Consider the following 22,481-nt stretch of genomic DNA (forward strand, 5'->3'; position numbering starts at 1 on the left):
GATAAGAACATATACATTGGCATAACCTAATGATTCTCCTGATTATACATTGTATAGGCTATAACGTTAATATCTTTATTCATAAACTGATAAAGGCACCTATTTTCCTTAGCGTTATAGTTAATCTCAATATATGGTTTACAATTACATTTTTTTCTAGACTGTTAATACCAATGTTCATTAATATTGATTATTTTGCGCGTTTGCTGCAATTTAACCCGATTAAACATTCCGGATAAATTATATCTGCATTCGCGTATTTAGATTCCTCAAATACACAGTTTCTATTTCCGCAAAAAAATAATTTGGAGGTTGGCTCATCATCATAATATTGATTATCTTTTCAATAAAATTGCCTGAAAATGGCTGACAGAAAGGCCGAGCTTGAGAGGAAGAAGCTCAAACTAGAGCAAATGAGGAAAGAAAGAGAGGAGAAAAATCGACAGCGAAAAGTGAAAGAGGTAAAATCTGCAGTCAGTCACTGCCTCAGTAAAGTGACATTTTTGTACCCTGAGTCTACTATCCTGGGGTTGTGTTTTGATAGTTTCTTTCATTATGCTGATAAGTATATTTCAGTACTTTTAAATTTAGTTTATTCAATTTTACAATAATAATGCAACTATTTGTACTTCATTCACATAAAGTCCTATATTGCATATGTTGACACCAACTTTTACAGTAGGCCTAGACATGTATGGGGCATAGTTATGCCACCACTAGTCAGATGAGTATGTTAAGTTGCCACATCTTGATGTTGACTTGTCGGATAATTATGCCGACTTGTCAGATCTTTATGTCGAATTGTCACTTATTGGCTTTTTTAAAAATTTGATGCGTAAATGTGTCCACGCCCAAATTGTGCCATCCAGTTGACATCATATTTACTGATAAGGCGACATAACGATCTGACTAGTTAACATAATCATCGTTGGAGTCGACATCACTTTCTAGGAAGTCGTAATATTATCTGACAAGTCGACATAATTGTCTGATAAGTCAACATAGTTTTCTGTTAAGCCCACATATCATCTGACAGGTCAACATTATTCTCTAACAAGTCAATTTAAAAATTTGAATGAGGATTTTCTTTGAACTAGCAGCCATTTTGCTATTCTGTTTTTAAATTCTATGCCTACATGTACCTAATCAGTACCCCTACCTTACGTACTCTGGCACTCAATGGTTTCAGCTAAAAAGTTGCCCTCATAATGAGTCAATAACTGTATAGTATTTATTGATTGATTTACGGTAATCTGAATCAGTGTGATATTTATCTTTTCTGAGATTTGGCTATTAAGCTAGCTATCTTATTATGTATTGCAATGTCATTTATTCATTTTTTATGATATTGCAACAACACTTTTCATCTTTAAAGTTAATGTATTGATATGCTCAAAACTGTTCATGCATCTAAAGCATTTATGTACATTTTCACTCAGTATCTTTGGAAAGCATGATGCTGATGAAGCTTTCAAATGACACTAATCAGAACACAAGAGGGGCATAGTGTTCCCCTTGTAGTTGTACCCCTTGTAATTGTACCCCATGTCCTGATGGAAAAGGAATGAAGCGTAAACAGTCAGATGTTCCTTACAATGTAGTAAGCACTGTACTGAGTTTACTACCTAAGACCTTGCATTAAATATTGTTAAACCTTCAGGGTGGGGAAGAAAAGAAGGTTGCCCCGACAAGTAGCGGTCAGTCCCAAGATCTGCGGGCCCAGACCGATGAGCTGTTATCAAGTTTAGGAATCCCCCCTGCATCAGGTAAACATTACAGTTTTGTCTTATTTTTATTATTGCCCATAGATTCAATTTGAAATTGGGATCCACCGGCTTAAGGTAACATTTGATGAAGCTGCTAAAGAGCTTTCCTGGCAGATTGATGCTGAAGAAAAGAAAAAAAAAACTTCTTACAAACCAAAAAGATATTGTACAACCAAGATTTGAAAATGTTCAACATGAATTTCTTAGATATGGCCAATTATAGAACAAAATTCTAAAAAAGTTGTTTAAAAATTCACTATTTAACTTCATCATTTTCATAGGGATAATAGATCATTGAGAAGAATAATATTCAACAAATAAAGATAGTCCATTCTTGACATATGTTTAAGTTTTAACACATTTTCAAGTTTTAACACTTTACACAATAATAATCTCAAGAGAAGAGTATGTAACACGACTATTCCTTTACAGGGAATGATTCTCAGGCTGTGGTACAACCAGTCAAGGAGACAGTGGGCCCCAATGAAGGGGCACCTGCTACTTCTGCAGTTACCACTCAACAGTAAGGCACCAGGCTTATAAGATAAAAAAAATGAGAAAATAACCATCTTTTGCAAATGACTTAACAACAAAATATTAGTAATCATAGTTTGCTCTGCCTTTGATAAGGTTTTGAAATTAATTGAAAATTCTAATCCTAAAAGCAAAAATTTTTGAAAACACATTTTTCTCTTATGAATTTCTTCAGTCTAATTAGACTTGTTAAATTGCTCCTCTGTGATATCTTATACAAGATGTATACATGTACTAGTGAATCATATAGGAGTGGTTTAATTTACAAGTCTAATTTGATTAGATTGAAATTTCTTTATCCTTTTTTTAACGGTACTCCCTTTATTTTAACAGAGCAAGTCGTCGGAAAGCCAAATTAACGGTGACAAAGGTTGGAGAAACAAACATTCCACCTCGTGAAAATGTGACTTACAGCAAAGAGACCCAGACTATAGTAGTAGATACCACAGAGAAAGAAGGCAAGTACTCGCAGATTATTACAGTTTATTGCTAGTGCTCTTTGTTTTATCATTATCTCAGCTAATGTAATAGTGTAATAATGTAATAGTGTGATCCTTTAAAATTTCTAATGATGATTGATATATGATTGTTTATCTCTGTGAGCCAACATTTTATTTTTGCAGTAAGATTTTTTTCTAGTCAGTGAATGATTGTAATAATGTGATATTGTATGATTCAGCAAGAATGTGTAAGAATTATGAATACCATGTTATGTGCTGAAAAAGAACCTTTGAGTGATTATTCCCAATTTATAGCTCACAGAGAAAATCTTGTTTGAAGACACTACATAATTGTAATTTTATTGTTCTCTTGATTACATCTCTCAACAACTGATTTAGTTAATGAGATTTAATGATTTTGGTTGAATAGGCCATAGATTTGGAGGTAGGCATTTTTCTTAAGCAACTTTTTCCTCAGAAGTGAGTCAATATATTTTGTTGCATTAGAAACATGATATCAGGCTTTGCATCTCAATAAATATTTGTATATCATTTCTAAGAAGCTGTGTCATGATTAAGCATCGATGCCTGTTCATATCTGGATGTTGTTTTGGTCAAGAGATTAAAACTACATGTACCTTAGTTTCAAAATAAAATAAACATTGTCTATCTACTACATAGACGAAAGTTTTCAATTTGTTTTAAGATAAATTCTTTATTTAGATTTTGATCTTTAATCGCCTTATAGTTACATGTAGACCTACTCTTACTACACATTACAGACTCTTTTATCATTATTTGTCATTTGCGAGCATGCAGTAGAAAATTAAGTTTTTTCTGTATTATTGAAAATGTGCTATGGCAACATTTGAAGAATGTGTTCTTGGATTGATTCAAAAGCAGAAACTTGCATGTTTCAGTAAAACTAGATTCTTTATATTCTATATACATGTAAAAGCTTTAATCAAGAATGGAAATAATGTCATTATATCAGAGACTTTAAATGAGAACTGCTGGGTGTATCTATTATGTAGTCGGAATGAGTCGGACTGATTATTTGACTTAGCCTATGTTGGTAGCATTTGATTTCTAGTACTTACATGACTGATTGTTTTCATGCTTGCATTAGCCCGAGGGCCGTGGGATTATTACGGTGAGTGGAGTTTTGACCTTAACTGGTCGGGATATCATTTTATCAGAGTATCTATTGCCATGGTTACATGAAAAAATCTGTAGTTGCGTGCAAAAGTTAACTTCTATTATTTAAGAGTCGGTGTAATTTTTAATTTTCTTTTGTTTCACACAACTTACAATAGATTTAGTTTAATGCTGCTTCGTATTGATACAGTCCATAAGGTTTGTCCATGTTTTAAGCACAATTCTTTTGTGTGTAAAAATCAAAGTATTCTAGAAATGACCATCTTGAGTTTTGGCCTACGATATAACGTAATATCAGTATTTTAAGCTTGATGAAGTATTTTCAATGTTTAGATAAGATTCAGTGACTCTTAAAATGCACCTTCCATCTGAAGTAGAACACTAGGACATCCCTCTGTTGCTTGGTCTTTTGTTGTTTGCTTTTCATGCCTGTCTGTCTGTTTGTTTTTAATCTTAATATTTGTCTGCTTAGCTTCTCAGTAAGTTTGTATATAGAAAATCTCTTTCATCATTTCAAAAATTAACCAAATTCTGTGGTTATGTTTATGTATACAAATATTTCACAAATAATTATTTAGTTGTAAGTTCAAAAAATATATGCTTTTGTTTGTAAATTTAAAAAGTAACAACAGAAAAAACTAACATGGTTCTAATGTATGTGCCATTGTTTTGGTTTTTTTTATTTTTGAGAGGATGCACAAGATGAGTACAAATTGATAATAAATATATTCTTAGAGATCTGATCACTTTGATTGGTTGAGATGACGTGGAGCTTTTCTATTTCTAGATGATCACTCTGACGATACATGTAGTTTATCCAGTCTTGTCAGGGGTACGTTTTCTTTGTGTTAGATCAGCCAGCAGACATTTTGTTTCTGTTGTAGAATTATCTCCCTTTGTTGTGATTATTTATTGATTCATCTGACTGATATATAAACAGGAAGATTTCTCATTCTATTCAAATCATCTTTTCTCTGAAAGTGGAAGGTGTATTTTATCAATAAGGATGCATCCTATACATATATAAAATACTTTAGAAAAAAAACCCACAATGATTATTTGTTTAAATTGTTGTTTAATTGGCTTAGGAAGAAAACATATTATTTCCACAGCATGTTTAGTAAAGTCAGTATTTTGTTAAGATTTCGCGGTGATTGTTGAGTTAACAGGGTGTGGTTTTCTTCCATTGCGGCCGGGACTCCATCTATAGGTGCGTCCTCTCGCCTGAGTTCACCTCGTCATAGCAACTCCTCCCCCCATCATGGATCCCCCCGATTCACACACCATGATATGGAATGGGAGGATGAATTTGAGTTTTATGACGAAGGTGCACCTAGTCGTGGTTGTCGTCGTTTTCTTTTGTTTTCACTGTCGTGTAGTTGTATTGCTTCTTGACCAGATGTTGTTGTTTTCTTTTGTTGTCACTGTCGTTTAGTTGTCACTCTATTATTCAATGTGTCGCAATGTTTTTTGCACCAGAAATTTCTTTCTGTTTAGTAAAGAAGTTTGTTTGGTTTTCTTATACTGAAATGCATTGCTAACATGTATAAGTGCATAACATGTACAAACTACTTTTTTTATGTGTAAAAACTTCATCAAGTATACTGCACTAATTTCTAATTATCTGTATCACTTTAAGATAACCTCTGATACCTAGTACATTGTATTTGGTCAAGGTTTGCTGATTGACAGTTGTCACTTACGTCATCTGTCGCAGGAATTGTGTGACGCCTTGTTGCACCATTTGATTCTCAGTCTGCTTTGTTGGCTAATGTTTCTATCTTCAGACGATATGATAGCCATTGTTTTGCCTCGACAAGAACAGTGATGAATCTTTTTATATGAACCAATACATATCTATCCCAAATTGTCCACTGCATGCTCCGTTTCTTTAGACATGTTGATGTATTTTCCGTGTATCTGCCGGCATGTCCATTGTCAATGTATCATCATATGTTATGACATTTATGTATCTTTGAAATGGAAGGTGCATTTTTGCTATCACTTACAAAAACAACCAAAAACAAATACAATTGAAACTGCTTTTAAGTATCTATTGCTAATTATTGAAAAATTAGATTAGAATAGAACAGTTATTTCTGTTTGTTAGCATGAGGATGCTGTAGATATCTGGGTTTGTAGAATTGTTCAGCACTGCGAGGACGGAGCAGAGCTTTGGCTTTTGTATTGAATGCTTTGAGACCAGAAATTGTCACTGGAAATTGCTAAATGAACAATTTTATTTTCAGCTTTTTATATTTAAAAAGAAAAGAAAGGATCTTTACATTTTTTCCCTCTTTGAATGCAATGTAATATGTTGGTGGTGATTATTTCTTATTTTGCCATTCTGAAATATTTAATTTGACAATGTAAGTTATGCTTCTTGTGTACATGCAGATGTAAAGTCATGACTTGTATGCTGTTTTGCATTGATGAAATATGCCTTAAGTTACAAGTCTTCAAAGATTTTGAAAATAGGATAAAAATGTTACCTTTCAATTTATTGAACTCATTTTTTCATGTAGGCTTTGATAATAGTTTCTTCACATTAAATAATCCCTATGCATTGAACATTGAGCACTGATCTAGTTATTGGACAGCCGCGTTGAATTGCTAACACTCAGTTCTTACTTATGACGACCCTCGTGGTCACTCAGATGAGGACACAGACTCCATTGATGTCCACCCCGCCCCCACTCACCACAAGATGCCCCACGTGGAGAATGTACACCCCACACTGACCCAGGAGGACATCCAGAAACAGGAAGAAAAACCAAGTAAGTACTCTACTGGTTACCATAGCAACGGTTAGCATTGTTCATATTCAAGTATCATGGATTCTGTGTAAAAGATTCATTTACCGGTATTGTTTTTTCATGAATGTTAAGAATTCTATAGCAAAATCTCCAGATTCAACTCTATAGAGAGCTTTCTTATTGAAAATAAGATCTTGACATCCTTATTCAATCAAAAAACCTTGAAAGAACGTGTATGGGTATTGTTGTTGCTGAAACTTATTGAAGCATCACTCAAGAATTTGATAAAAGAGAATTCCTATTTTATGTTAATCAGGTGCACCAGCTACAAAAGGTATATACTCAGATTCTTTTGTTGCTGTAACTAAGTTCTCTCTTTATTTCTTATAACCCCTTGTTAAACAGAAGCATGCGTGTCCCTCAGTACGGCAGCCTGTCCATAGTACATATGTACATGTATTTGTAGTGGCCGTTCCCGATTCGCTGATTTGTGTTTGGAAGTACGGGGTTACTAATTGTCACATCAAATATATATTCAATTTGATCTATATTTTTAAATCTCTATCTTCTGTTGTATTTTGAGAATGGATAACTGAACAGTTTTAATTAAAAATAACAACAAAAATGATATTTTACATTGATTAAGTTTCATGTTAATCAGATTCTCCAGTCACCATGGTCAAAAAAGGTATAGCATGACAAATGAATAATAATCTTTAAGACTAAATTTATCTCTCTTGTTAAAAAAAGCATGAGTGTGAGTACATTGTACAGCAGATTTTGTACGAACACATCCAGTGGGACGCAGTTATTGGCTTCTCTAAGTAACCAGCAGCCAGCAGTTTGAGTTTAAGTGGCAGGGTCTTAAGTGTCACTGATTTCATTTTCTGGCTTGCTTCTTATGCTACTGATCATTTTATTGCTGTTTCAGGGAGTTAAAGCAAAAGGAATCAGTTGCTACTTGATGTTATAACTCATGCTTCCGAGATTTTTCCCTCTCAAATAGACGGCCTTTATGTATATAGAATCTTGACAAAAAATATGTGGGAAAATTTGAACTTGGGTTTTCTTTGCTTCAAAATAATCTTCTGTTTGAGTCCAACAGCAGCTATTCCATCTTAATTCTTTATGCCCATAGAATATCTACTGTAAATTCCTTTTTTACGGGAGTACTTAATTGCACGATTCCTCTTTTTTGTATCAAATTGCAAGAATTTAAAATCAAGTTCACCAATTTTTTGTTATAATTTTCTATAGTTTAAAACTGTCTGAAAAATAAAAGTGATATTTTATAATCTGCAAAGGTTGCTTCTCGCGATTTTATACTGAAAATAATTCCTCATGTTTAATTAGGAATCTACAGTTTATAACCAAAATTTATCTATACATGTTATCTCTCTATGTAGTCATGGTAATGTTTTCTCTCATCATTACTATTTATATACTCTCAATTACTAAAATCATATGGATTATGAGGGTAAGTTTACAATGACACAAAGTAACTTGTATAAAGATTTAAGAAACGGAAAATATGACAGAATTACGGTATATTGTTACTAAACGTAGTTGTCAATTGGAACATGAATCATGTATGCTTAAGTGTACTTTATTTATTGACTAGAGCTTGGAAAGCTGTACAAGTGAGTTACAATATATTCACGATACACAATATATGTCGCGTAACAAGGATTGACTTGTGTTGTAGTTATTGAGCTGAGCGAGGAGGAGAAGAAACAGATTATGATGACAGAAGAGTTCCAAACCTTCTTCAATAAGACGACGCGGATCGTGGAGCGAGCTCTCGACGAGGAGATTGATATATTTGTGGATTACGCGGGTGGAGAGTCAGAAGATATGGAGAGGTATGTGGACAGAATGAGGCAGTCCTCATAGAGATCTTGTCAAATAACTGGTGGACAAAAAAAATATGTAAACACTGGAATGAGGCAGTGCTTGTAGAGTTCTTGTCAAATAACTGGTGGACAAAATAAAAAATATGTTTACACCATTATTGCAAGTAGCAACGGCATAACATTGCCAATTAATTGGTGAAATATCTTTACATTTCTATTGCAAATTAGAGATGCATTATGTTACTCTTCCACCAAAGATTATAGATTCTTAACTGTTCAATTATTTATCATACAGTATTTTAATTACATTTTCATATGTTTTTAAGGAAGTCGGCTTACTTTTGCATCAGAAAAAAAATGATGCAAATTTGATCTCATAAGCCATATGACTTTTGTATAGTTAAAGATTGTATATTCATTGTTTTTCAGTGATTTGCGGGCTGGGGAGAGACTGAAGCTCCAGAGGAACTTCTTTGACGAGCGATGGTCTAAGCACCGGACTGTGACCAGTCTCGACTGGTCCAAACAGGTACTGGAAACGTATTATATCCCACATATACAATATACATATATACTATACTGATTCAAACAAGTTTTTTTAACCCACCCATACTTGCTCCCTCTTGTCTCCATTAAAGTTAAATATTACTGTACATGACTGTATATATTATATATTTTCAACTTTCTGGATAGGCAAAATTGATACGCATTGATTTCAAGAAATAAAATGACATAGCACATTTACTGTAGTCAGCTTAATTTGTTACTTGTGATGTCTTCATCTAATACTGACACAGTAACTCTAATTCTTGTATTGCCTTTGAAAGTAACTTTTTCTATCAATATCATTTAAATTGATAAAATTAGTCGAACCGCATATAGTTGTGAACATATTGACTGTGTCTTCAGCATCCTGAATTGTTGGTGGCATCCTACAATGCTAATGAGGATTCTCCTAATGACCCTGATGGGGTTACCCTCATCTGGAACTCCAAGTTCAAAAAGACCACACCCGAATATGTCTTCCATTGCCAGGTAGAACAGTTGACATTTATATTCACGTTATATATTTTAAACAACAGAAAAAACAGACATTGGCAGTGATAAATATTGTAATGCTTGATTAAATGGTTAGTTGAAATTTTACTCTTTCTGTGTTGTGAACAAAAAGTATTATGAGACTGACAGTAATAAAATTGTGATAAAAAGCAGATACTAACAGTAGTTGTACCAAATATTTGTTTGTTTCAGTCGCCCGTTATGTCGAGCTGTTTTGCGGAGTTCCACCCTAACCTTGTGGTTGGAGGAACTTACTCTGGTCAGATCGTGCTGTGGGACAATCGGGTCAACAAGAGAACCCCCATCCAGCGGACCCCTCTCTCTGCTGCTGCCCACACGGTAAGTGATCATGTGTAGGGGTGTGTACCTTAAATCACTGTATGAGGTTGGGTAAGGTTGTGTACTGGTATCAGTAAGTGATCGTGTTGGGGTTTGTACTATAATTGACCATGTGAGGATGTGGCTTTACTACTTGCTCTGGCCAGAGGGTTATTCATATTAATTCAAATGATGTAATGCTGACTTTTGTATTTTTGGTTCAAATCCTTGCGGATGCATTTTCATATTTTTTTTTTTAAACTGCTTCAGCTAATGGTATGTTTGTTGGTAGAAATCTTGCCATTTTGATTGTACAACCTTAAGCAAAGAAAAAAACCAACTGCAATGATATTCACAGTATAAGTTTATAAAAGTTTATCAATACAATGGTTTATTTGTGGTTGAAATGTTGGGTAGCTGACATTTCAATTTTAGGTGTAGTGATCGATTTTGTTTTCAAATGTTTCTGGTAACTCTATGTAAAATGCTGTTGTTAATATGCAATGAAGTATTTCTTTAGGATGCGTGCAATAATATGCCAGGTTTGCAGCTTTAATTTTGAAAACTTGACTTTTGTAGCACCCTGTATACTGTATCAATGTGGTGGGCACCCAGAATGCCCACAACTTGATCAGTGTGTCCACGGACGGAAAGATGTGTTCATGGAGCCTGGACATGCTCTCACAGCCACAGGTAATGTCTCACAGCCACAGGTAACGTCTCACAGCCACAGGTAACGTCTCACAGCCACAGGTAATGTTGTCTCACAGCCACAGGTAACATCTCACAGATACAGGTAATGTCTCACGCCCCCAGTTCTGTCTGATTGATCTAACAGATCTGTAGACTCTTGATACCAAAGAACATTGCAAACCCTTCTCTCTTTCTTAGTCTTAGAAATTATATTAATCTTAATTAGATTTAATAAGACTTTAAAGTCTTAAAAATATTCATAAAACAACAGTAATAGTATTCATACCTAAAACATCATTGAGCATGATATACCTTAAGCATAATTGTACCTCAATAAAGGAATGTTTGAGTAAAATCTTTGCAAAACAGTAGAATTGGTTTATGAGACGGTGTTTTCAATTGTCACAATGTGTTGATTGATGGTTGGTGATTGTGTTGGTTACAGGACAGCATGGAGCTCCAGCACAAGCAGAGTAAGGCGGTGGCTGTCACCTGTTTCTCCTTCCTGTCCGGCGACGTCAATAACTTTGTGGTCGGCAGTGAGGATTGTACTGTGTACACTGCCTGTAGACACGGCGGGTGAGTAGGAAAAAGTCCTTAGTGGACTAGTACATCTAGTGCTCAATCTATACATAAGGAAAAAGTAGGTTAGTTTTAGTATTACAGTGTACTTCAGACCTTACCAGTGCTCAATCTATATATAGGGGGGGGGGGGGGGGAGTAGGTTACTCCTTAGTACCATCATTTGTTCTTAGTACTCCACCTAGTATACAAAGGGGGAGAGTAAGTTGCCTTTTAGTACAAGACTTCTAAATACTCAATCAAATGTACATTTATTTTTGTATAAATATTTATGTAACTATCTGTGTGTTACAGGAAAACAGGTATCAGTGAGGCCTTTGAGGGACACATGGGGCCCATCACGGGGATAGACTGCCACAATGTTCCTGGACAAATCGACTTCTCCCCTTACTTCCTAACCTCCAGTTTCGATTGGACGCTCAAACTATGGAGCATTAAAGTAAGAACCTTAACTTTATGTGACATGATTTATTTACATGTAATTAGCATGACCTACTATATTTAATTAACATGACCTATATAACTGACATGACCAATTTAATTAACATGACCTTTTCAATTGACATGACCTATTTCTTGACAGGACCAGAAGTTCCTGCACTCTTTTGAGGACAACAGTGACTATGTGTATGACGTTCAGTGGTCACCGATCCACCCCGCCCTGTTTGCTAGCGTGGACGGAGATGGTCGTCTGGATCTGTGGAACCTAAACAACGAGACTGAGGTAACGCTACACTTTATTCATAGCACATTTAGTTAGTGATCCATAAACATTGAAGATTTGTATTGGATTTCAGTGCTCACTTTTTGGTATTAAATAACTCGCTCAGAGTTACAGTGATTATCCTACAAAAATACGCAATTCTTGAAAATTGATTACTGGTAATATAACAATTTTAAAACATAATTCATATACCACTATTTTATTAAGGTGATGCACAGACAGGTGTGTTCTCTGTGACATGATTTTGTTGTTTTGTTTCTGTAGCTTGCTTTAATGTCACACACAATGTTTATTCTCTGTGTTACAGGTGCCCACTGCGTCAGTTGTAGCAGAAGGGGGCGTGGCACTCAATCACTGTCGCTGGCATGGGAGTGGATCCAGCATCGCTGTTGGTGATGATGTCGGACGAATTCATATTTATGATGTAGCGGAGGTACTACTGATGTTGTTCTTGTGTTATATGGGTCATTCTCAAAAAAGGTGGATTTTTTCAAGTACCACTTGTTTAAAAACAAAGTACTCACAACCAGATTGAATTTATCATAGTTTGTATCGGGCATATCATGATGTTTAGTTGCTAAAATATGCCAACAGACATCAAATGAAAATCTATAAAAATATGATATTTACAACCACATGAAAAGAAAACAGTCTTTGGTGTAACGCATAAGAAATATTCATAAATTTCATTAAATCTTATTGTTCATGCATTTGGTTTGGTGTTAAAGTTAAATTTTTTGAAGTTTTTCTTGAACTTAATCATAAAACAAGAATTTGATAATGTATTTTCCTTAATTTTTCATATTTGGCTTGTGAATGAGAAATATGCATCTATCTCATGACATTGTATTGCACACTGAAAACTTCTTCTCCATTTAATGTCTGATTTTTTTTTGGGAGACACTTGTAAGTGACATGAAAAATAATCTTAAGTGAAAAAACCTCAATATTTCTTGAAAAATCTTTGAAAATAAAAACAAAATAAGGGATGTTACACTAAGGACAATTATTGTTAGTCCAGATGTTATACCAAGGACAACCTTTATTTAAACACAAAAATATCAGATTTCAAAATAGAGACAACTGAATGTTTTCATAGCTATAACTTATGAATGCATATATTTAACAGTAATCATTATCAATGTGCATAATAGTGCCCCTAAAGTCAAATTATTTACACAATTTAGTTCCAGTATGTTTCACCAAGGACACTTATGCTACACCATGGACATTGTCTGTTATAAGAATCAAAGTTTTAATATTTCAATTTTTTTTGAAAGCTTGAATGTATTTTAAATGAATTCAAAATTACCAAATGCACTTTTCAGCGGATATATTATACATGCTACTGTTATTCTCTACAAGTTCAGGCGTAAAATTTAAGTTTGTTATACAAAAGACACAACATGTTACACCATGGACACCATTTTATCTAGTTGATGAATAATTTTAGTATTTTATTATACTACATTGCATAATCTGTCATAAAATGTATTTATACAATACTTCTTTTATTAATTTTTCTATCAGAAATACATGCATGGGAATTGAAATACTCTTTTGTGTAACATTAAAAGTCCTTGGTAACACATATTGTTTAAAGTCAAATAATATTTTTTAGGGAAAATTTGGCTTAAGCTGTAAGTCCAATATCAAATTCAATATTAATTATACTTGAATTGATAAATTTGATTTGATTTGACAATGCTGAATTTTTTTAAAATGAATATTTTAGGTCATATGTCCTTGGTGTTAATTGTATGTGTCTTTGGAGTAACAAAATATTGCATGATTGAGAAATAATCTAGATCTACAGCAAACAGATGCTTCAACATTATATATAAGCATAAACTAACAAATGTGATACATTGTGATATATTTATTGAATAATTTCATCATATCTTTCCCAAAAAAATAAAGTATGTAAATTATAGTCTCTGGGATAACAGTGATAGTATATGGTGTAACTTTTTGTTCTTGTTACACCAAGGACTGTTACACAAAGGACATATTTATGAATTAACTTGTCTCTGCTAAATAATTACTGCTCCCTCAGAGTAAAAGAGCATATTATCTGCTACAACAACACATAGCAATAGTTTGTCTGTTTTCCAGGATGTCTAAATATTTCTTTTTCCTAAGTATTTCCTGTTAGCCCAAAGACAATATAAAAAGTTACACATTTATTTCTACTTACTTATCATTATAAAAATTGAGTAAATTTCATCTTCAGCTATTTTGTCTTCTATCATTGTTTATAGCTATACGATGGGAATAAGGAGGCATCAATTATCTTTCAAATTACTAAGAATAGCAACTCTTACACACCAATATTTTGTTTCGTTACACCATGGACATAAAAACATGTACAGACAAACTTGATCTCGCTGAAAATTATTGTTCATATATTTTCTTCGTCTTTTTGTTTGAGAGAGGTATTTTACTTACCTTTTATCTCTTGACCCTATCATTTTAATAAAAAATGGTCTTACTACCTTACAAAACCTATTTAAAGTTGCAAACTCTGAGTGGGAACAGTCAAATAATGTGAAAAAATCAACTTATAAACTTTCTAAATTTTAAGATTTTGTTAGAATTAACTGTTTATGTGCCAATATGTATGCTAATATATATCCAAAGGTAGCACAAAAGTGAAACTTGGCAAAAATCAAGGATTATACTTTCTAGTGCCCTTGAACAACCCAATACCACCTTTTTTGAGAATGACCCATATAAGTGTGAACAAACTTACACAGAATGATTTCCTTAATAGTATTACATAATAAATTCATATCTATAATAAAACAGAGGTACGAATTATCTTAATCTTGTATTACCGGTGTCATTTAATACCGCTACATTATATTTAAGTGAACAAGCTTGTCATTTATTTAATTATGATGTTTTTCTATCTTTCCTTTAATGTTCATTCCTTTATATTACTTTCAGAACACTGCAAACCCAAAGATGGATGAGTGGTCGCGCTTCGTTAGAACTCTGCAGGAATTGAAGCAACAAGCAGTGGAGCGTGAAGAGGAGTCATCTCTCGGATCGGTATCCATGACCTCCCCACTACGATGAACTACCTTAATGTTCCTTATTGTGTGTGGGGCATCACCTTTATGACCAAACAAACATTTTGCTTAAATAAGATGGAGAAAGTGCTAAATGCGAAGGTTGCTAATTGTGAAGCTTAATTCAATGGATATATACAAACAAGACTGTGCAATATTAAGCTAGGTTCAATTTGTTTTTTTGTTTATTAACCAATTAATGATGTATACATGCGTATTGATTCATTGAGAACACAGTTGCTATGGAAATAAATCAGAGAGACACTCATGTTGTTTGTTCATTATAATAAGTGGTTTTGTTATTCTCTATTCTAACCTTTAACGTTTATCAGAAATTTTTTTAAGAAAGATTATTTTTGCCTTTCACTGCTGACACTGAGAACATTGTTTTCTGCATTTCTTCAGCATTACTGATGAACTCAAGTTATTTTTTAAAAAAACTCTTTTGAAGCTTTTTGATACAACAGTCATTTTTGAAGTGCAGCCATGAGGAACAACATTACACAAAAACATAGGGCTTAAGGTTGTTACATCATTATATCACAGTGCTGAAGAATTACTTGATTTTAAGTGTCTTATGATTATTCCCAGCGAGGTGTATCCTTAAAAAACTGATGCTTGTATGTGTATGATTAGATGTTGCATCTACATGTATGAGGGTTGTTCGGAAATAATTGAGACAACACAGAAATAATCCTTTCTAAGTGACGAATTATGGTGAAAATTGGCATGAACATTGAAGAGACCTTAACAAATAATTAAAGAAAGTAATGTTTAATATTTTGTTAACAATGATAAATAAACAAATCGGTAGTCGGGGTACCCGGTGCAAGCATAAACTCGGAGAATAAGAAAACTAAAACATCGTCTATCTATGCGCCCGCAAACTTACAATTTATAATAAAAGAAATCAAATTATTTATATTCATTTTACTATTTATCATGACTAAATTTTGATTTGTCAAAGTTTCACTACAGTTTGAGTTGAAATACGGATATGATACAGATATATTTACCAAGCATTTGACGTCAAGGCGGCGCAACGAATATACATCAAATATGAAATTGATGAACATTTCGGGAAAAGACCTTTTAAGGCCACCCAATTGCTTTAACAAAAAATATGCGATGGTAAGGGATAAGGAACTTTAGTTTATCGTCTTTTTCACTAATTGTTTAGCTGGAATTCAGACAAAGTGACTAAATATCAAACAACTAATGTCAATAGTTCTTAAATATGTACACAGAATCACTGTAGAAGGCATTTCACAGAAATTTGACTTTCGGTTAGAATGACCCGACTTTTTTTTCTTAAAAAAAATCAAGAATGGAGAGAATATGCTAATGTTGACATCTTGAAACGTAAACAAAAGATCAGGAATGAAGAATTAATTCTAATTTCCCTTTGTTAGGTGTTTAAAACATAGGATCAATGAGAAGCATTAAAATAACGTTGCAGTGAGTTTGCGGTTGCACCGGTGTAATGAAGAATAATGACCCCCGTAGAATAATGACCGGGGGTCATTTTTCTACGTAGAATAATGACCCCCCCCCCCCCAGTCATTATTCTACGCAGAAAAATGACCCCCCGGTCATTATTCTACGTAGAAAAATGACCCCTTTGCCTGAAGAATAAGTGTCATTTTTATAAAAATGAGCACACTCCACATGAAGAAAAGTGACCCCTGTAGAATAATGACCCCCTTAATTGTAGATTAAAGTTTTTCAGTATATTATTTTATTATTTGTGAAATAGTCTTTACACTATTGTAATTTTTACTGCTGTAGTTTACAGAAAGTAACAGAAATTATAATTCATATTCAAATAAACTTCAAGTGAAAGAAGGGGTATATCTTAGAAAATAAAAATCCTTCCGTTATAACAAGGTATTGAGGTGTTGCATCGGGGTATGGTTGTCATCTTAACAATTACATTTACATATATCTATGGTGTTCCGATAGGGCCCCTTCGACCTAAGTTGCAAGGGCGATAGTGCGAAGGCGAAGGAGCAAAAGTGCGAAGATGCGACGACGAAGCGCGAAGATGTGATGCATAAAGTGCGAAGGCGAAGGAGCGATACTACTATCGCTTCTTCCCAACTTTGCACTCTGGCCTTCGCATCTTCGCACTTTCGCACTCGCCTTTTTTTATTGCATTCAGTAAGTCTCGGTCGATTACATAGAATTTAATACAGGCACCGTACTCGCCAAGTTTTTCCGATTAATCCATGCTATTATTGGTACGCATGCGCTAGGCCATCGCGCTTACTATAAATGTTTATAAATATTTTAATATGAACATGTAACATATATGTTTACCAGTGCTGGCTATGCCTAATCATTATATACTCCACATAAAATGTAATGTCCGCCATAATGTATACATATGCACTTCCAGACTCCTGTCACTTACCAGCCGTCTGATTACCGTGGACCAAACACAATAACATTCTAATTTCATTATGCGACACTCCTTGCTCATGCATGGATCTAGAGGGGGAGAGGGGGCCCGCCCCACCGGAAAATTCAATATTAATAATTTTACGCAGTAAAAGAGAGGGAGTCCGGACCCTATCCTTCTGGATAATTTAATTTTATTAATTTTATTTTTAAAAAATCCCAAAATATGCCTTGGAACCCTTTAAACGATGGAGAGCTCCGCAATTATAAAACATAGGTAATCACAGATTACAAAGCTCACCGAGACGAGGCATCACCTTTATGAGGCATCACCTTTATGAGACCACCTTTATTATATTATTTGAAAACCATCCTTAATGATCTTGGATATTCGTGGATTCTGTTTTGATCATCTGTTAAAAAATTGTATGATAATCATATGTCCATATGTTAATCAATACAATAATATACAATTAAAAGTGCATCTAATCATACTTACAATATATATCATATAAAACCATAAAATACCGTAAAAAAAATGTGAGATATGATATTGTAACGTATGATATGACATTGTATTGTGTTATACATTATAATTGTTTTTGATCAAATAATAGAATATCATAAAACATAATACAATATAGTATTATATGAAACAATATCATATTGCAATAATACATCATAACATTGAAACATATGATATTATATTGTATAATTAAGCATTGAATCATTATTTTTTGAAAGATGTGGTCTCATAACTGCAACGTATGTAAACCTCTTATCAACGCTTTTAGAAACAATTTTTTCTTATTATAATCGATCAGTGTTTATTATCTATTTAGATTTACTATAGTCAGATACTCTTCACAAATTTGCTCCAAAAGAAAAAAGTCTATTCATGATCACAAAACAACATTACAACAAATGTTTAGAATATTGATGTTCAAGTATTACGTAGAAGAAAACAAAACTAACGCAGAATGATTTTTTTAAAAATCACTTTCCCCAAGAAATGTAAATAAGAAGTATTTATATTCCAACGTTACCTGCCCCTTAGTCTTTTTTCATAAAGATATATAGATGTATCATTCTTCGATTGACAATTCATTCACCAATGAATATTGCTTATATCATTACAACAATTATTCTTTCATGATTATCGTTCGTTCATTACCACACATATCCTCATTGTGTATGAATTTTTCTTAATTTGCGTCATTTCCCGCCGTATGTCGACGAGAGAAGTAACGTAACTGTTAACAATCATGCAATTTGTGGCAATGTCAGAATGTTTTGCGTGTCCTTGCTACGGATATGAAAAACTATATACAGCGATATATTTACAAGTTCGGTGTTTATAACTTCAAAATCAGTTGAACAGAGTGAAAAATTAAGTAACTTGGATACGGGGTAACCAATTTCTATTCATATTTACGGGGGGGGGGGGGGGGGGGGTCATTTTTCTATGGGGGTCATTTTTCTTCATGTTTAACATGAAGAAAAATAACCCCTGGGTCTTTTTTCTTCAGAAAAATCCAATTATTCTTCAGCTAGGGGGGTCATTACTCTTCGTAGAAAAATGACCCCCGGTCATTATTCTACGGGGGTCATTATTCTTCATTACACCGGTTATGTATTTTTTGGGAGTCAACTCTCCTATGCAGTTACTCAGGCAAACCGAAAGTGAAACAGTGTTTGGGCCTAAGCACAAATCAACACCGCTGACAACATTTAGCTTTAATCAATAATTTCGATGTAATGAGATCTTCAGCATTGTTCTTCAAGGAAACTCATTTATAGATACCTTGTAAATAGTCAGATTTTAAATGGTACGGACAATTTAGATATTTTTTGAAGTCGTACATTTTATATATTCCTACGCCAGAGTTCAATATAGTCTCGTTCAACCAGACGCTCGGCTGTCTCTGTAAATCTCCGACAAGCATAGAGTCACTCTTGCTTGTCGGAGATTAACGGATACAGCTGAGAGTCTGGTTGAACGAGAGTAGAGTTCAATTTTGCTTGGATCCATACAATTTCTCATAACTATTTCGATTACTAATACGTAGTTTGATGGAATAATTCTTTGAATATTACACAACATGAATGATATTGGATTTTCACGAAATTCCTGTAGGATTCATACTATAAAAATGTGCGTAATTCAAATACTTATAGGAATTTACTTGCCAAGCAAAAATAACATATCGTTGATTTTAAAATAAATAACAATAGATAAAATCAACTCCCGTCAGTACTTCAGTACTTTGATTCTGCAATGTTGCTACCATATTATCCCCCCAAATAGCATTTTATTGTTTAAGTGTCCACTTTAGATAAACATTCAACACCCAATTGTCACTATTAAACATCTTTATTATTTACAAAAGTATTTACATAAAACAGGAATACTGACTCGATATAAACATTGATGATCAATATCATAAAAATTATATCACAAACTGTCTAATATATATACTGTAACTAATGAAATGTAAATATGCATATTAAAAAAATAATGAATGACAAATTATTGCACCAACAATTGTACTTTGTGAACATGTTAATAAAGAAAGGGTAAAACTGTCGCAGTTCTATGTACTGTTAACAAATGTACAGTCTGAATCACTGTATGAAAAATCAACTCCACAGAAAAATTCATAGGATGAACTTTAGTGTTTTTGTCATGAATTAAGAATTTTGACATGAATAAACACTGAAAATAATTGTTTCTATGGAAATTTTCCACTGTCCCTCTCACTGCCTCTGATTCTCTAAGAATCATCAGGCATCGTCTTCGTTCATCCCACCATACCCTCTATTCACGTTCCCACTGTTTTTAATGTTAACAGCGCCCTCTGCTGAAGAGTACATGGCGTTCTCAAATCCTCCAGCCCCAGAACTCGGTGGGGGAGCCTGTCGTTGTTTCAGGAATATGACGCCAAAGGCAAACAGTGCCAGAATGACAATGACAGCAATCAGTATTCCGACCAGGCCTCCGGTAGATAGCCCATTATCTGTCAAAACAGACCAACAGACTTCAAATAGTGTGCATAAAAAAAACCTGCTTTTCCATTATAAAATGTCTTGAAGTCTGCCATGTAAAATCTCATAAGATAATGTATTATTGTACGTATTATGGATCTAAACACATTGCATTCATTACAATAAGGCCAAAATATATTCCTGGATTAAAACAATGAGAAAATTCCTGGAGCTATTTAACTGTACAGGTGCATGGGTACTTACTTGAGGATGGAGCTTGCCGTTGAGCTACTGGGTTGCCATAACCTGTGCCCTGGGGCTGAGTGATGACAGGTAGTGTCTGTTTACTGGGGGTGGCACGACCAGTGGGGACAGGGGTGGTTCCAAGTGGGGGAGGGTTCACAATGAAAGGTGTTGTAGGTAATCCTGAATTGGGCAGTCCTGATGTGATGACGAACGGAGTAGTACTCTTCTCTGAAATAAAGATGAGTTTAATGTCATTCATTATTACTGTCTTTAATGGATTCTTGTACGAATCAATATAAAAAGAAAATTAAAGCTTGGACCGTCACGTGAGGATGATACTAAATATCTAAATATTTAATGATGTACAAATACATTGTGTTAAATAAATATATATCAATGTGTTTATACCCAATCCCTAATTACTAATCCTTATCCTTGACTAATTATAAGTCATCCATGCTTTAAAATTTACTTGAATAATCTATTCTTACTGATTTGCATACAGATGCATGTGTATTAATTGATTGATCTGATTCTTTACAGTCAGGAATTGAAAGACTTGGTTTGAACCAATCTACAGAGTTTAAATATGAATTGAAAGACATATATTACATGCATTTATTAATGAAGATTTTTCCTTATTCCATACGAGCATTCTTTCTTTTTGCGACACATACAAGAAGTTATATATCTCTTTGTGCTATACCTACAAGCAGTTCTCTCTTTGTGCAATACATATGAGCAGTTCTCTGTGTGCAATATATATGAACAGTTCTTTCTTTGTGTTACACATATGAGCGGTTCTTTCATTGTGCGATACATACGAGCAGTTTTCTTGCAGACGTATCGGCGCTTCGTGAAGCATGTGACGTCGTTCCACTTGCCGCTGTCAGTGTACATCTCCACGCACTCTTCCTGGGAGGAGCTCATCGCGTCCGACGGTTCCCCTTTGTTCCAGTTCAGGAAGTTCACAGGAGAGCCGTCACGCCAAGAAAATCCATCTAATAAAACAAACATAAAAATTCTCTCCTTGGGATATATGAAAGGAAGTGTGCTCGACTCATCATTAAAATTGATAAGCTTATAAGCTTATCCAAACTGAACCTAATTAATGTGTGACAGGTTTTTCCTTGCAGATGTGAATTTTGTTTGCCTTATGATTCCAAAATAAGTACATTTAATTTTGAGGGTATTTTTTTCATAATCTGATATACAGTCATTTTTTGCAATTTAATTTTTTGTGTACGGGCATATGATACAGCAGAATTTAACAAAAGTAACAGTTGAAAAAAATTTAGCTATACAAAACAATTAGACAGTTAATGTGTATTTGGGCTGACGACCTAATTATGTACACTTTATACTGGACTTTGCAGGATATTCTTGTTCTTTACCTGAGAACCCTTTAGTCATTCCGATCCAGATGTTTTCCGGGAACCTTGGTGCCTGCTCTCCTGGCTGAGGTTGATAGTTCTGGAATTTTTGGATGATGACGTTCATTTCTGCCATTGAGTGGAAGCTTGCCAGCTCCATTCCCTTCTTTTCACACACATAGCTGGCTTCTGGCCACGTCTTTGTGTCCAGGCCCGATATATAGTAACAGCTGAGTCCTATACCTATAGGGGCGGATCCATCACAGCTCACCAAGGACGGGAGAGGGGTTGGAGGGGGCGTGTCTGAAATATTGAAAAATTGACAGGTATACATGTATATCACACTTTCAATGTTGCACTTCACATGAATGGCTCATTGAATTTGTTAAATGCATCTAAGACTTCCAGATTATAGATATACACTGTTCTGATACACAAAACCTGTCCTCAAACAGTATTTTTCTAATATCTTCTTGGCTGTACATTAAAATCAAAACATTGAATAGATATTGATAGCTGT

At 34.1% G+C, this 22,481-nt stretch overlaps 2 protein-coding genes across 20 annotated transcripts in view; one reads left to right on the forward strand and one right to left on the reverse strand.

The window, feature by feature from the left end:
- The first annotated feature begins 275 nt into the window (after window positions 1–275).
- Window positions 276–15,225, forward strand: LOC128186130 (cytoplasmic dynein 1 intermediate chain 2-like). Of its 18 annotated transcripts, none has more exons than XM_052855867.1 (21): window positions 276–461; window positions 1,661–1,766; window positions 2,199–2,289; window positions 2,634–2,758; window positions 3,171–3,185; window positions 3,870–3,893; window positions 4,686–4,730; window positions 5,109–5,225; window positions 6,523–6,675; window positions 6,971–6,988; window positions 7,316–7,342; window positions 8,360–8,516; window positions 8,937–9,036; window positions 9,417–9,542; window positions 9,759–9,905; window positions 10,464–10,577; window positions 11,023–11,156; window positions 11,454–11,598; window positions 11,743–11,883; window positions 12,191–12,316; window positions 14,833–15,225. In XM_052855867.1, the coding sequence occupies exons 1-21, from the start codon at window positions 363–365 to the stop codon at window positions 14,962–14,964; spliced, it is 2,142 nt and encodes a 713-aa protein (XP_052711827.1). In that variant the 5' UTR covers window positions 276–362; the 3' UTR covers window positions 14,965–15,225. The 18 variants fall into 18 exon arrangements, with proteins under 18 accessions (XP_052711827.1, XP_052711848.1, XP_052711841.1 ...); XM_052855888.1 differs by having other exon boundaries at window positions 6,556–6,675; XM_052855881.1 differs by lacking the exon at window positions 7,316–7,342.
- A 4,463-nt stretch (window positions 15,226–19,688) lies between these two features.
- LOC128185488 (macrophage mannose receptor 1-like) overlaps window positions 19,689–22,481 on the reverse strand; it is a 30,744-nt gene continuing 27,951 nt past the window's right edge. For both annotated transcript variants that reach the window (XM_052855074.1, XM_052855081.1), the window contains exons 38-41: window positions 21,983–22,264; window positions 21,413–21,589; window positions 20,607–20,816; window positions 19,689–20,374 (exon numbers count right to left, since the gene is read on the reverse strand). In XM_052855074.1, the coding sequence (XP_052711034.1) occupies window positions 20,142–20,374; window positions 20,607–20,816; window positions 21,413–21,589; window positions 21,983–22,264 (902 nt within the window). In that variant the 3' untranslated portion in view covers window positions 19,689–20,141. The remainder of the gene's footprint in view (window positions 20,375–20,606; window positions 20,817–21,412; window positions 21,590–21,982; window positions 22,265–22,481) is intronic.

This window comes from Crassostrea angulata, chromosome 1 (genome assembly GCF_025612915.1).
Source record: "Crassostrea angulata isolate pt1a10 chromosome 1, ASM2561291v2, whole genome shotgun sequence".
Lineage (NCBI taxonomy): Eukaryota > Metazoa > Mollusca > Bivalvia > Ostreida > Ostreidae > Magallana > Magallana angulata.

Coding starts and splice junctions, on each gene's coding strand:
- LOC128186130 (XM_052855867.1), top strand. CDS start 363: ATGGCTGACAGAAAGGCCGAGCTTGAGAGGAAGAAGCTCAAACTAGAG. Junction 9,543..9,758: donor AATATGTCTTCCATTGCCAG/GTAGAACAGTTG, acceptor TGTTTGTTTCAG/TCGCCCGTTATGTCGAGCTG. Junction 11,599..11,742: donor TCAAACTATGGAGCATTAAA/GTAAGAACCTTA, acceptor ATTTCTTGACAG/GACCAGAAGTTCCTGCACTC.